The following is a 16728-nucleotide window of genomic DNA, read 5'->3' on the forward strand; positions in this document are numbered from 1 at the left end:
TTAATTATACGTCCAATCTAACACTGAGAGCTAGCTGCAGTGTAGGTCCTTTGAAGCTATAAAAACCGGGTGAAATGTCATGATTGACGCTGAGACTGACTTGTGATTGGTCACTAACGCAGCTCCATCACCCAATCATTACTAGGACTCTGACTCCGAATGCGCTTTCGTACCAGATAATTCAGCTTCAGTTCTGGACAGTGGGAGGACGCATAGATCTGTCGTAGATTTTTATAAAAGGTCGATGGTACAAACAAGTACAAGTTTCTAAGCAATAGTGTTATAAAAAGATCATAAATCTATGAGGCCCTAAAATAACCTTTTTCAGTGATATTTAGACTATGAGAGTAAATATTTAGATTTAATTTATTCTATAGAAACAATAACATTGTAGTTTCTGTATTATAAATATTAAGCGTTAGAAACAACACCATCAAACCAAAATGTATCTAACACACGGGCCATTTAAAACAAAATATCATCAGTTTAGCCACAAGGAGTGACCAGTAGTTAGAAAAGCCCTCAGACCCTGACTACACTGTGACGGACCACCCACAGTCTCCCACTGCTTCAAAGCTCATTCACAGCTGCTCTGAATAATTTCCCCGCTCTGACTCTAGCGAGCCGCTCCGTCTCTCGACTGCAGCGAAAATGATTCTGAGCGACGGCGGACGGCTGACCTTGCGCTCGGTGCTGTTGAGATAGACCATCTCGATGCGGTCGTAGAAGGCATCCACCCAGTAGAGGATGCCCTGTGGGATGTCCAGACTCAGGCCGTTGGGCCACAGCACCGTCTTGCTGGTCAGGAACACATGCCTGTTGGAGCCGTCCATCCACGCCCTCTCGATCTTGCCTCGCTTGCTCTCCTTGGGGTCCTCCTCCCAGTCCGTCCAGTACATCCACCTGAGGAGGCGACAGAGGGACAGATGAGATGAGGGCACATGTGAGACAGCAAAACCAAAAAAAGGAAATTTGGCCTGTGTTACTTTGGCCCGGGCCAGAGTATACCCCGGGGTGTAAAACAGCCTAGGCCATACTATACCCCTCCAGGCCAGAGTATACCCCAGGGGATACACTGTCCAAGGCAAAACTATACATGGTGGATATGTGGTTGATTTAGCTCTAAGGTCAGGTAGACATAGTAGTTGTATTTTGCTATCAAAGAATTTGAATCTTCAAAATCTAGGCTTGATATTCTCTTATATTTGAATGATAATTTACACTGCATTAATTGGAATTCAGCTGTAGGCATATACTAGGAGATCTGTATATATCTCAGAGACTAATTGTATCCACAAGTACTGCAGGCTAGACTATTATGCAGTTGTAGACACAACACAGGGGGTCCCTGGGCCTGAGAAGGGAAGGAAAGGAGTTAAATGTGGCTATAAGATGGACTATTAAATGTGACTTAAACTGGACAAAAATGAATGAGTTTTCGTCGACTAAAACTAGACTAAAATGTTCTGAGTTTCCATCAACGAATTGACAGAGGCAAATCTAAGCGGCCCTAGAGCAATCAACCCTTCTCAGAGCTTCCAGTGAGGCTCCGCTGTGTTTCTCAGTTTCCCAGAAGGAACCAGTGTTTGTCACCAGGTTCTTCAGCACGAGTCAATCCTCACCTGATCTCATCTTAGCCTGTGAGCACTGCAGCTCTGACAAGCCACATTAAGCAAAACTACAAACGTCCTCCCCTCTGCTGGAATATGACTGACATTAGAATTAACTTTTCACGTTTCCTTTTCCATCGGTCTCTTCCTCTCCTTTTCTGCAAAGTCCTCCCTCCGCCTCCTCCTGCCTCTTTCCTCTCTCAGCCTGATTGATAGCGGGCATTAGTGCAGGCGAGTGTCTTTCCCTCGAGGATTGTGCGGACACACATCACCCTGTCGCTTGCAATCCGCAGAGTGTGTGTTTATGAGCAAGTGCTTTTCACAGAGAAAGGAAGTCGTATCGGAGACATACCTACTTGTTAATAAGCTTGTGGAAATCTACCATTTAATGTGCAATATGTCTCATCTGCTTGAATAAACAGCGAGTGATAAATGTGGACGAAGGGGATTTTACATTTCAGGGTCAAAAAACGCAGATAAAAAACATTATTAATTATTGTGAAGAGACAGTCATCGCAGGTAATACAAGTAATGAAGACCTCGGACTGGAGAGATAAGTGAAACAGAGACAGAAAGAGGGTAAAGAGAGATATGAGTTTGGGGAGAGGCGGGTCACAGAGCTGCAGGACTATTTCACCGCAGCCAACCCTCACTGTATATTGCACTGACTCACAGACACACACCATCATCCTTCATCAACCCTCCCAACATCACCAGAATTCCAAGTGCTGCCTAAACTTCATCGCAGCCTCCATCTATTAGTCGCACTCACCCGTGCAGAGGATCGACAGCGATGGCCCGAGGGTGGGTCATTTTCCCTTCGATGAGGGTTTTGCGTGTCTGTGAAGCCTTTTCCAGCCGAGCCACGCTGATGGTTTTCTTGGGCCCGTCGTCCGTCCAGTACAAGTTGTCGGCCATCCAGTCCACAGCGATGCCCTCGACCGTGTGGATCCCTGAGACACAAACACGGAATATGAGTGAGAAGTCTGTTTCTGCAGCACAGATATGAACATCGCTCACTCGAGGCATAACTGAAAACCACCTTTTTTTATAGTTTTAGCTTTAAGCCTTGATCTCATACTGGATCACTGCCTATTGATGCATATTTAACCTTTTTGAAAACAAGCTTTTATTTCCCTGGAAATGAGTGCGGTGCGACGAAACTCTTGATCTAAGTAGCACTTAACATTAAACAGACAAATATGGTTCTGTTAACGAGGGTTTAAGCTTGTAAAATAATCATAAAGCCTGTGGTTGTTTGTTTCCTCTTGTAAACCTGTAAAAAAAAAACGACTTTACAGCCAAAATCTGGGCCAAATCCTCGAGTTGTGACTTAAATGCCTCCTTGCATGAGCAGATTCAGTGTCAAACACAGAGTGGAAAGTCTGAGTCATTGGTTTCACACAGTTTTCTGCCTTGGTTCAGCCGTCACATGATCATAAAGTCTCTGCACCAACCTTCTTTCATAATAGTGTCTCTCTCCGTCCCGTCAATCTTCTGTCGTCCGATGATGAAGCTGGTGGCGTCGGCAAAATAGATGAACTCGCTCTCCGAGTGGAAGTCCAGAGCTCGGGGGTTCATCAGGTTTTCGATGGGGATCATGTACTCGTCCGGCACCTTGGCGTTCATGTCCATGCCCCTGATGACCCCCGGGCGACCTTTACCGTAGACCAGGAACAGCTCGTGTTCGGGTTCTGCGGCAAAACGGGAAAACATGGGAAAAGGGGAAAAGAGAAAAAGAGAGTAACTTAGATCTGCATTTGTGTGGTTAATTGTCAGTTCATTATAAAGTGTTTAGCTTTGACAATTTAACAACACGCAAGCTCAGCAGAAGCCCTAAATGAAAATGAAGTCATTTTCAATAGAGAGGCAGAGGAGTAAAGATCGCCTCTCGTTAAATCAACTGTGTTGTTTTCAAGGACAGTCTCTTCTCTGACGGCCGATCAATATGAGGATATTAATGGTTGATAGAATATTAAAACACTCCTCAGAACAAGCTGAATCAGGAAGACGGCTTTACGCAGAGGTTATGGTGCAGCACAGCTACTTTGTTCAGAGCTCTTTTCCAGTCTGCAGCTCAGGGGAGGAGTGCATCCCTCTTACAAACCTCAGCTGCCCTTGGCTTTAGGTCAACGGAGATGAATATCTGCGGCTGCCAAGTTTATACTTACAGTTGCTCTAGGAAGACGACCACATCCGCTGTGGATGTGCTGAATCGATGAGGACGAACCCCACAGAGCAATCAGATGAGCTTGAGTCACCCTGACATGATCCAAATGTGCGTTTGAATCGATTTAAACGGGATTTGAAAATGTATAGGGTCAAAATAATGTTTTCAGTGTGTTTCTACTTAAACAACAGGCAAAAATAATTTATTCTTTACTTTTAACTTACAGAAGGTCTGTGCTTAATTTCAAGTTTGTCTACTAATGTTCTTTTAGCTATTTGAACCATTTATCAGTAACTTTTCACCACATTTTAGTTTTCAGGTGGTCATATAATATTGATTTAGTTATTAAACATTTATCCATTACTTTAATTTAACTATTTCAACTGTTAATCCATTAAGTTTAACTATTTTCATTCAGCTGATACTCATAGAGACAAATAACCATTTATTCATTACTTTGCTTTATTCATGTATTTATCGATTATTATACTGAGTCATATTTAATATTTTAGGTTAGGAATCAATCTTTTAAATTATAATAAGCGTCCTCACTGTCTAGGAACATACCACCTGGCCACAACAGAACCACCAGCACCACTGGTTTGGAGTCACGGCTTGAAAATTTGAAAGAATCTCTACACGACTGGACTTTCTTTGTGGAAGATTTCAAAGAAGATGTGTAGATTTGCAGTTGCTGAACTGAATCCTTGATTTTACATTACATTAGAAGTCCAACTCACTTTTACAGGACTTGCCATCGCTGCCCAGACTGAATCCCGAGCGACAGCGGCAGGTTTTGGTCTTGTGGCCGTTTCCAAGCAGACAGATGTCAGAGCAGCCTCCAGCCTTTCCATTCTGGTCCACCTCACATGCATGGCTCCGCACTGGACACCAAGAGGGGGGCAAGTTTTAATACATCATTTAACTGTGCGTGACCCACTGAAGTGTGTTTTTGTGTTTGTGTGCTGGCCAACCTGGAGGCTGACGTCTCTGGTGGTAGACGTGCAGCGCTCCTCCCTTGTCCACCCTGGTCACTACTTGGTAGTCGGTGCTGTTGAAGCGATTGACCCTTATCACGCTGGTCTTTGGCTGCATGTTGGCGTTGTCTGAATTTGTGGCGTAGAGATAGTTTTCAAACACAGTCAGGCCGTAGAGGTGCTCGATCTGAAAAATAAAAATGGGAGATTAAAGAAAGTTCCACAAGAACACAGTTCATCGATGTGGTCTTTCTTGCGGCTAAGGATTGATGTCTTTATAACATATTATTACTAATCTAAGTTTTTAACAATCCAACCACAAATGAGAGTTGTGTCACGGTATGACAGTAAGACTGTTCTGCCTCTAAAAACAAATATACAAGTACCTTATTCTCTTAGAAGTTAAAGTTTCATGTGCTCCCATAGGGATAGAGTTCGTGTCAGTGCTGCCTTTGTGTGTTAAATCTTCACGTCAGTTGTGCACATCTTCTAAGAGCTATTTTCAGTGTTGAACTCTCCTGCAGCATCTTCATACAGTTTCTTGTCTGATGTTATGTGTTAATATGTATGTAAACAGTAACACAGACAAATGTGTTTGGATATATGAAAATAACCAAAACCATTTAGACAATGCCCAAATACAACGTAAAGCAACATTTAACCGAATTCTTTATGTTCTATATCAGGAGACGAGAGACTCTGCTGTATGAAGATGAACTGTTGCCATGGTAACCTGCATTCAAGTAAACCATGTGCACTGATGTGGAACCGTGTTTAAACTGTTTACCGTAACTCTTCTGGAAGTGTCTTGATACACAATTTCAAAAGCCACTCGCTCAGAAACTGGTGTGTTGCGTGACAAAAGTATAAAGTGGTTGTGTAAAGCGACAAAGCGTCCAGAGATTTCACAATAGACACGGACGAACATCATCTGAAAAAACAATCAGGAGGACGAGGGCTGTCAGATCTGACTCAGTGTCTCACAGCAGCTACTGAAAAACCTGAGGCAGGACTTCGATCTGTCACAGCAGGCTGTAAGGAGCTCAGCGGGTCGTTGAGACACACACAGCCAATAACATACACAGTTATTAACAAAGGCTGGAGGGCAAAGCTCTGTGGAGGTGACAAACCAGACCAACGTTAAAAAAAGAAAAAAGCTATAGATTGGAGCCTGAATGATTTACTGATTAAAATTGGCCGACTTGAGCCATTCAAAAACATATCATCAGCATTTATGTCTGCTTATATGAAATCTTTTACAGTATGAAACTATTAAGAAAAGATGTGCATTTATTGTTTTTTTTACTCAATTTAAATGCTACATATTTGGTTGTAGTTGGCTTTTCCTTGTTTGTAGGACTGGGAAACAAAGCCAAACTATTTTTATATCAGTCGATATCGATAATTATAATGATCAATTTCAAATTATTATTTCTTTTGAGTGACTGATTGTGCTTCTGGTTTTAAACTTTTCTTAATGGACAGAGAACGACAAACGCAATTATGTGTTAAACCTCCTCACTGTGTAGAATGGAGAAGGATTGTATTAATGTATATTGAACCTTTGTTATTGATACTGATGAACATTGACATACGATAATTAGAGATTTTAATTTTCCAGCCCTAATCATTTATAATAAAGGTTATGGTCAAACTGAAGCCTCGATTGCATTTACATTACATTATTTATGTATATTTAAACCAATGCATTTGTATCACACATTTTTTTTCTTCCTAAAATCGATATCTTCCCCTTGATCGACCTTTGGGGTTGATATCACACATCTCTATTTCCAAGTTTCCAGAGCCAACTTCAGAATCAGAAGTCAAAAACCTGAGCAAAATGTAACAACCCCTGCATCTGCATTTGACTTTAAAAAAAGTCAAACTTCAAGTTTCCCCTGAAGCTCAAAGAGACCTTAGAAGGAGAGACAAATGCTGCAGATAAACCAGCCCAAAAAGCAGCATCAAAAACCACCCTGCTTTATAGCCTCTGCCTGAAGGCCTTACTAATGCCCTATTACAGCTGCGCACACGCACACACACACACACACACACACAAACACACACACACACACACACACAGGTTTGTGTGTGTGTGTCCTCAGGCGCGGTGAGTAAATAGAAGCCATTACTTCTCCACAGATCACAGTAATAGGTTTAAGAGCCACTGTGCTTCAGCAGCAGCGCAACATTAACAGCCTCGTTATTAGACACTATTCATCAGCAGCTTCAATGAAAAACCAAATGTCGAGCATCTTCCCCCCCGCTCGTAACTCACCGGCCAAGAACACATAACAGCAGCTCACAGGAGAAACATAAGGTGTGTTATAGATATATAGGGACTGTACACACCCAACAGACTGTGATTCAGAGCACTATGAATGGCAGACAGAAGGGCCGTAAATTAAACCCAGATTATCTCCCGGCTGATGGGAGGTAAATTGGAGTGTGGCGTGTGTGCAGTACAGCTGCGTTCTCACCAGCAGGCCTTGGATGATGGTGTGTCGGTTCTTGCCTTCGTAGTCCACCACCTCGATGTAGTCCAGATAGGCGTCGGCCCAGTACACCAGCCTGCTGACCAGGTCCAGCGTGATGCCGTGCGGGAACACGATCTTACTGTCCACCAGCTTGGTGCGGTTCTGACCGTCCATGTCGCAGCGCTCCACCTTCGGGATCTGACCGTAGTCGGTGAAGAAAACCTTCCTGAGGAAACAACAGGATCAGACCTGAGCCATGATGGATAGATTTGATCCTTTTGTTACAACTGAATGACCACCGTGACACAAGGAGATCATTATAATTTAGCTTTTCAGGAAGCAAAAGGAGAAAGGTGAGAAAAATGTCTGGCGCCAGACAGCAAGCAAGATTGATGTAATTTCTTTCAAGAAAAAATTCGGATCATTTGCTTTATATCTGTAGGTTTGGGTTGTTATGTTTCCCCCCCCCCCATCTTTATTCAAAAGCAGATGAGAAATTCATGAGCATTACTCATCTGCCTCTGCACGCATAAGGAGAAGAGTCAAAGCAGGAGTGCGGGAAATCTGTCCAAGCGACAAGATATCGGAGTGCAAGTATACAGTCTGAGCACAAGCAGAGCAAATCTAAGATCAAGCAATGGTTATGTGAGTGCAGGTGCAGGATTTGGAGTAAAAGCATTAAAAATAGATACCTGAAGGACAACATATATCTGAGGTCTCAGATACTAATAGCCTTTTCAGGGTCGAAAATCACATCATGAATATTTGCAGTTTAATATTTATAGACGAGCAACATTCTGAAAAAAACACATTTCCTCTGTAAACCCTCTAAATAACAAATCGTGCTCACAGTAGATATATTACTGTATCTTTTTTGAATTGGCTATAAAGCTTGGAAACAACAGTCTCATCACTATCCCACTAACCAGGAGAGGAAGCCAAACAGAAATATAGCAATCCTCCTCTTTGTCAGTTTAACTTACACACACAGAAGTGTCAGTGTGCGAAGGGTTTGTGTTCACTAATTTAACGGAACTACAAAAGATGATTTCCGCTGTCAGGGTGTTATCATTGCCGTTTCTCTCTCCCTCTAATGAAACTGCAGACTACCACAAATAAAAAAAAATATTTATATACAAAAAACATCCGCGTTGAATCCCTCTGACCTTGTTACTGGAAGAACCAATTACAGCAGAGAAAAATTGCCTGGAATGAAAAGGATGCATGTAGCTCAAAGCAATTGACACACACACACACACACACACACACACACACACACACACACACACACACACACACACACACACACACACACACACACACACACACACACACACACACACACACACACACACACACACACACACACACACACACACACACACACACACACACACACACACACACACACACTGGAATTCAGCTGAAAAGTCTTGTAATAAACAAAGGAGCCCAAAAAAAAGTTTACACTCAGGCCCTACACAGTCAGTGCGACACAATGCAAACAGAACATCTGTGCTCAATTACTGCAACGTCAAAATCTCCATTTAGCCCCCACCCCCCCGCCTCCTATTCCAATTCCAAAGTTGGGTAACAATGACAGACGACAGGAGTCTGTGAACCATTAGTTTGCACGAAGGATTTGGATCTTTATGGATTCAGGAAAACTAGCACGCATACATAAGAGGAGCCTGTCTCTGGGGTGTGTGTGTGCGTGTATGTGTGTGTGTGTGTGTGTGTCTGTGCTTTTTGAACTAACCCCATGGTGGGGTCCAGGGCGATGCCTTTAGGGTTGTACAGCTCCTGGTCCAGGAGGGTGACACATGTCTGCCCGTCCTTGTCACACACGAAGATCCTGTCGTCCACGTCATCCACAAAGTAGAAGTTTCCGGTGAGCCAGTCGATGGCCATCTGCTCCACATCTGGATGGAGGAGGTGGGGGTGGGGGAAGAGGTTATAAGGAGGGGGGGGAAGGCATGACACGGGAGGTGCAAGGGGGGGGGGGGGGGGGAAGAAACAGTGTTTTCAGTACTAGAATAGTTTCATTTTGACTGGAACAGAGCTCGAGCGTGTGATGTTGTTGTACTTGTTGCAGATGGTTCAGAGTTTGAACTCATCGTCATGTGATCAGTGAGCGACACTGTGCAGCAGCTTCCTCAGCAGCTTCCACACACACATGCACAGTAAAGACGTTTGGGGTTATTCCTGACTGACAAACGAGATGACGGCCAACTACAATAAACAAGTGTCCAGGTAATGTGTCCGTCACTCAGAGTCCCTCCGACAGACAGAATATGAGACGGGCTGTTTGTTGCTTGGAGGAGTGCGATGTTGCCGTAGCTGAAACTAAGCGACGACGGAAGGCCTGTGGTTTCCGCTGGGTTTATTTCTCCGAGGCTCAGCCCGCGCCAAAGGCCAGCGCCCCCCCCCCCAACCGTCGCTGAAAAATCAAACACCTGGACGCATGCACCTGGTACCACACAGGCACTTAGTGGAACATAAACAGCCTGCAGAAGTTCAACACAGACTAGGGTGGAGAACAAGAGCAGTGGAATGCCACTGAACTATAACTGTGCTGAATCTGTTACAAGACCACATGAGGTTGGTTGGGTGGGGGGGGGATCTGAAGGAGGAGAAGGAATAGTGAAACAGAATAACATGAGACATTAATATATCCCTCGCTCTGGTTCTGGTTTTCCCACCTCTTCCTTCCTGTCCTCAAACACCAGCTCAGCCGCACAAGTGGGAGCCAAGGACCAGAGAAAGAAAGCTATTGTGAAGGCTGAAGGAAAGAAGATGGGGGGAGATCATATGTCCAGAATTGTGAATTTCCTGTAGCGTATTTATTTAACCACAGTCCTTGAATAAAATACTGTTTCTTCTTGTACTAAATGTATCATTAGAGGATATTATTTTCTTTCTATTCCACGTTATTTACTTTGCAGACTGAAATCTTAAAACTCCTCAATGAGCAAATGCATGATGCTGATGAAGCCTGGCCATGCATGACTAAACAGAATATTCAACTATATTTACAAAGGTAGCAATCAGCTCCATCTTGACCAGCTACAGTTGCTTTATTCTGCCAACAAAATATAGACTATTTTAACTCTTGATACTATAAGACATTTTTGCAAATAACACGATACACCTCTAAGAAGTGTTTTCTTCCTGACCACTAGGGGGCAGTGCAAAGATATACCTTTAAGTTTTTAAGTTGTTGTTAGCAAACATATGCAACAGCATATAGCAAGATTAGCATTCAATCAAAGTTGTGTTTGAGTCTACATGGAAAATTAAGTTCAATATAAATTAGTTAATTGATGCCAAATTGAAATGTCATTAATGGCAGCTGAGACAGACTCACGATTGGCCGAGCATGTGTATTGACAGATGGCTACACTACCTCATCACTGCTGTGAAAGATAGCAGCGATCGTATCTGGGATATTTTTGCTTCATTTCTAGACGGTGGGAGGAATTCCATCTTTATATTCAGCCTATGGTTTCACAGAGTCATCATGAGCATTACTTATATAATAATAATAATAATTATAAATGATTTAACATTTAAATGCAAGATTTTTACTGAATTCAGTATTTTTACACGCCGATTTTGCTAATTTTACATATGTAAAGAATTAGAATACTTCTTCCAAAACAGAACATTGCACCTGTTAATATTGATTTTACATGGACAGTGAAAACTATACCTCTGTAAAGGAGCTAGAGAGAGAAAGTGTGAGTGTAAAGGAGGGACAGGGCCTTCATAACCACACAACTTGTATTTTCACAGCTGCCATGTGAAAGCTGGCCTGTCCTACAACACCTCAGATAATTAGGAATAAAGTGGTGCTGCAGGAGTCCTTGATGAAGGTGGAGGTCTAATGTTGTGGTGTGTTTACCAAGGGGATCGGGTCACTGTGCCGATTTGGGAAAAAGCAGGGGATCGATTTCTACAGAGAGGGAAGAAAATGGGGAGAAGGAAATGACAAAGCAGATTCCTCAGTATAAGACCACAATAAAAGTGTGCATAGTGAAAGCTAAGCAGCTATGGACCAATACATCCGACTGTATAATTCCAGAGCAGCTCTCTGTGTTTAGAATAACTGACACATTTTTCTGGGGGCCAAAGGGAGGGAAGTGGCACACTCCCAAATATTTGGGGTTTACGTCAAAATGAAAAGTGGAAAAATGCGATGGATGTAGAGGAAAGGAAGAAAGAGTGAGAGAAAAAGACAGAAGACACGAGAAAGACGAAGAGAGAGCGAGCGAGAAGGAGAGAGAGAGAGAGATGTGATTTCCACTAGGGAAACTTGGCCATTGTACAGCAGCATTTCTGAGGTTTATGGGAATCAGGGGCCGTGTCCCAAAGGTGCTCTTAATTTTTAACACACAGTTCTCTGTTTAAACGCTTCCAGCTGCTCAACAACACACTGCTTCACTGATTAAGCAATGGATAAACAACTGAGGGGGGGGGGAAGAGGAGATTGTGCAACATATGACGAGTGCTAAAACCCCAGAAAAAAAAGAAAGAAAAATGTCCGTCCCTTTGCTCTCTGACACCTCCTGCTCTCCATTCCACTCCACTCCTGCTCAATAATGCCGGAGACTTTTCTATCTCCTCCCATTCTCCTTCCCGCTCTCTCCTCCTCCACGCATCATCCCTGCATCCCTCCCTTTTCCGTCTGCTCCCAAGAGGTGGGAAAACAGTCTGGATTCATTAACTGCAGCTCTGACTGTCTGAAACTATGCTATTAAAAAAACAGAACAACACAGAGTAATTGAAAAAACAGAAACGGCTGCCTTCTTCCATTTTCCCCCTCCTCCCCTCTCAACAACATGTTTTCTGTGTGTTTTCGTATTCCACCCTCCCGTAGCGGTTGCCTCGATAACATATGTTTTGTTAAATGAAGCAATTCTGGGCAGAGTTTCACTCCAATAACTATATGAAGGAGCTGAAGTGTCGGGCATACATCACAGGCATCGCTGCTGCTGGAGCTACGCTGCTCACACGGGGGGTCGATAGTCGTAAAATCACTACAATTCCTTTTAATGGAGTTAATGCGGCTTTGGTACCTCTGCACTGTCACATTACTGTTCGGTCAATTTATCATGATCAACTACTATATTAACTGTGTGTCATTATATTCATAGATTTTTTTCACACCATTTGCTTGTTTTATATTTTTATCCCAAGTCTTGGTATTATTGCTAACGTGTTCTAATGGATCTATCTTATTTCTTGTCATTGATTTTATTGTAAAGCACTTTGAGCTGCATTTTATGAATGAAAGGTGCTTTATAAATAAAATGTTTTGTTATTATTATTATACTACATTTTATCGCATGTGGCTTTTGCATGTTACATAATAGGTTACGATTGTGATTATTAAGTTGGGCTTTTAGGACATCCTGTTTTCTGTGAGTGAGCTGTGTTGTGTTAAACAGTGTGCACTACGAGATGTCGCTTAGTCATGAGTGATTCTGTAGCCCCCCCACCCCTCTGTGTGTAACAGGAGTCTTGTCCCTCGGCCAAGAGCTTAACAGTTGTGATAGCGTTAGCTTCTGATGCATTAAAAACCACAAAGACGAGTTTGACTGACTGAGAATCATTTCATTCCTCACCAAAGAAAAAAATCTTCTTTCCCAACAACTACAGCTGTGATTGAAGCTTCAACACATGCTCATGCACTAACCCCACCCCCACTCGCTTTCTATGCCAACACTCCCCATCTGGAGAAGGCATCACATTGGGAAACAAACAAACATGAACCTTTTGGGCTCCAAATGTGTTTTCTGTTGAGGTCGGCCCCGGCAACAGGACCAAAGGTAATAAAGTGGATCGACTAGTTCAGTCTTAGACTTAAAGAAAACATGTCATTAATAGTTCAGGGTTACTGTGTGTGAGGGGTAATGAGGAGGAGGAGGAGGAGGAGGAGCCGGTTTAAAGCTGAACGAGAGCATGTGCTGGATGTAGAGACGATTTGAAAAAGTGCTGACTGGCTTGCCTTTTAACAGCACATGACCTCTTAAGGAGATTTCATGCCAGTGTCTGTGTTAAGCAGCACACTGTGCAAGCTCACTGTGCAGGGGGGGGGGGGGGGGGGGGCAGGTACTGTAGCTCTTACAGTACAAGCGGGGAGGAAGAGGGGCTTAGTGACAGGGAGAGAGGGATCAGTCCTCTTTTGCATGTGGGGCATCAGCGTCGACTTTTCACTGAATGGAAAGTGAAGTTAAACGATTTCCTCTTGGGGAGAGCTCTGCAGCTCAGCCCCCCTACAGCTGAAGTGACTTCCACCAGGGACAGATGTGTTAAAGAGTTGTTTGGTTCCTGCATCAATAAATCATTTGTCACCACATGTTACAATAAAGCTATTGTCAAACAGGAACTCTGGAAAATCAGGACTGGACATTTCCCAGAGTTTACCTTTCTCGTATAAGGAACGCGACAGGAGAATGTCCAGGTCAGTGGGTTCACAACAAGCAGAAAATGTCTGGAACATTGGAAGAACATGCAGGAGGCAGGACATGACATATACATTATATTTGCAGCCGTTATCGCAAACAGCTCTACACTCCCACCGTCTTTCCAGATTTACATCTTCATTTCTGCTTTCCTCTTTTTCATTCTGAGATATATAAGTTTAGCATATATCGCGTTTCAGAAACGTTATTGACACGCCAACTTGTCTATTGTAATTATCTTGCTGTATTGTCACATGCACTCTCTTGGACATTCCCTGGATATTTCCCAAAGGGTTGGCAGGAAAATGTCCTTAAAGTTCGGTGCAATTCACTTCACAAAATTCAGGAAAATGTCCTGACTTCAGTGAAGGTCTGAAGGCAGCTTGATTGATGTCTGAGAAGCACAGCACAGTAAGAATGGATCTGTTTTAATAAAAATAATAATGAGATTTTTAAATAAAAGCTAAAATGAGTGGATGGAAACCTAAATTACACTATTGGTATAATTAGCAACACGGAGAACCACGCCATGTTAGGTATAGAATGAGAGAAAGTGTCTGTTTCATGAACCCTGAAAACTAAGTGAGCGAGAGAGAGTGCTAGAGGGAGGGAGGGGGGGTGGAGACACATCTGGACAACTCATCTGTAGCATACTGAGGTCATGAGTCACCCCAACCGCACACACGTCATTTCCTGTATGTTCACCACCCCTCGCCATTGGCTGCTGCCTCGCTCCCTCCATGTTGACTGTAATCATAAAGCTGCTCCTCCCATTCTGTCACACGCCAGCAGACTGTCCACAAAGATCAAGCCCGCTGTCTGCGTCTGGACAGCCGCTCCAGATTATGGACTGGAACAGATGTGGAAAAACTGCACTCTGAGATACATGTATAAATTTGTTTTGTGCTGACGCTCAGCATGCTGTCGGGCTTTGGCTGAGTGGTCAAAAGATGCACATATTCCTGACAAATCCGAGTCAAAATAAATATGAAAATTAATGCTTTATCCACTGTTTACAGCATATCCAGCCCGCGTTTGACTCAAATATGGTAGTTTTTATTCTGAAAAACACTGAGAACCATTACACAATTTTATGTGTGAAAATATCAATATTGTCACTGAGGTACAGGAAGTGGTGTGCCCTTTAATTGTCTCCGCTATTTCAACAATAAAGCTCAAATTCTACATCATCCATGCAAATCCTGTGCTTGCTCCTAAAAGGGCCAGTTCTTCTGTTTGTGTGCGTGCACAAAGATGCATCTATCTGTGTGTGTCTGCGCATGAGTACCATAGTGAATGTATGGGTGTGCATATGTGTGTGTGGGGGAGCAGGCGTGGAGAACCCAGCTGAAGCTGCTGGAATTTCCTGCAAATTCTTCTGCTCCCTAAATTGCAGAGTCCAATGTGAGCAGAGTTACAGTTCCACGATTACAGCCAGTGATTTTTACATTACTCTCATCACACTCATGAAGCACAAATGCATGTTTCCCAAGGTGAAATCTGTACACCGCTGATGTCATCTTTTTTGTAATTTGGAGATGGTGTTATAATGGCATGTTTCCCCCCCATCAGCCTGATTGATTAAAATAAGTACAGTGTAATATAAATATCAACACATCTGGTGATTTCAAGGTTTTCACTACACCGAGATATGCATCAGGCTCCTTCGTCTTATTACCGCGAGGGATGCCAAAATGCCTTGTGCATAATTTCCATTGTTCAGAGCTTGTCTGATATCATCTGGACTGAAATGAACATATTTCCGAATGTTAGCTAAACAACATTGCGGAAGACAGATTCGACCGACTGTCATCATTCGGCCTTTTCATTTTCTCTCCTGCTCTGCGTGGAAGAAGTCATTTCTGTCACGTTCATGGGAAAGAGATACGAATGGAGACAGGCTGCTGCACATTGAGTGAATGCGTTCAGTCACAATGTCTGCAGGCAAAGAACAAATTCATTTTTTTATAGTCAATGCAATGGCTGTATGTCTGCATTAATCTTGTGTAGAGATTAGAGGTTGAATTAAGTGATTGTGGTGACAACTGGGGAAGGACAGGGCAGAAATAATATAAAAATATGTGAGCGCATAACTGCAATGTTGTTTTCATTCAAACCAAAGTCCTATAATTGCAGATAAGAATGATACTGCAGCGAGAACAAACCATCTGTCAACCACTTCCCTCTAAGATAGTACAATGAAGCACCTCTGTTGACGCTGTGAGGATGAGCTTGTTGTTTCCGTTGCTGCTCTACTTCTGACTCACTGGAAACAAGCAGGCCAAACAAATCCGGCTGTGACTTGGCGAGGAGCATGCAGAGTGGGGGTGTGGCAGCTTTAAGCGTGCAGGTGATCACGCATTCGCTGCATACACATCTGCATTTAATTCCACTTCTTACATCTGCACCGTCTCTCGCACTCAGCTTCATTTTTTTTTTGGGGGGGGGCGAAAGAATCTTCATTGAGTTCTGCAAACAATATTTAGGTCATGGAAAATCCCAGCTGCTTTTAATGTCTTACCGTCATATATGACTCACAGGCTGTGCATGAGCAATGAGAAGCTAGGGACACGTCTATTCCACAGGGATGGATGGATCGGTTCTGGCCACAATACTGGGCTTTTATTGTCCACCTGTTATCATTTAAATTTAAAACTGAAACTTATTTAAAACAACCCACAGACACACAGGAATATAAATATGTCCATTCTAGTTTGGAGAGTTTGGCCAATTTCTGCCCTTTGGATGAATGAGGTGTTTGAAATGCAAATTTCATCCCCATCGCTTTTTAAAAGGATAGTTTGTTAAAAATGTTGAGGAAAAGCAGTTCACCTGTGTTGGTGTGACAAAGTTCATTGGGTGAGATTAGAAGTACATCTCCCTCAAGTGTGGGTGAAGAGTACCTGTGTGTTGTGTCTTGAATTTGAATGAGCCATGGTTAGTTGAACTTGACTCATGAACTGTGATGACAAAAAAAGGTTTGCAGTACGTTGAGTACTTCAACACTTTGAAGTTATGCCTTTT

At 43.0% G+C, this 16728-nt stretch overlaps 1 protein-coding gene across 1 annotated transcript in view; it reads right to left on the reverse strand.

Moving 5' to 3' along the window:
- Window positions 1-16728, reverse strand: part of LOC132999547 (low-density lipoprotein receptor-related protein 1-like) — a 112769-nt gene that overhangs the window by 55453 nt on the left and 40588 nt on the right. Inside the window, exons 7-13 of the mRNA XM_061069240.1 lie at window positions 8997-9159; window positions 7241-7463; window positions 4755-4944; window positions 4521-4664; window positions 3068-3304; window positions 2383-2563; window positions 681-903 (exon numbers count right to left, since the gene is read on the reverse strand). Of these exons, the coding sequence (XP_060925223.1) occupies window positions 681-903; window positions 2383-2563; window positions 3068-3304; window positions 4521-4664; window positions 4755-4944; window positions 7241-7463; window positions 8997-9159 (1361 nt within the window). The remainder of the gene's footprint in view (window positions 1-680; window positions 904-2382; window positions 2564-3067; window positions 3305-4520; window positions 4665-4754; window positions 4945-7240; window positions 7464-8996; window positions 9160-16728) is intronic.

This window comes from Limanda limanda, chromosome 4 (genome assembly GCF_963576545.1).
Source record: "Limanda limanda chromosome 4, fLimLim1.1, whole genome shotgun sequence".
Taxonomy (NCBI): Eukaryota; Metazoa; Chordata; class Actinopteri; order Pleuronectiformes; family Pleuronectidae; genus Limanda; species Limanda limanda.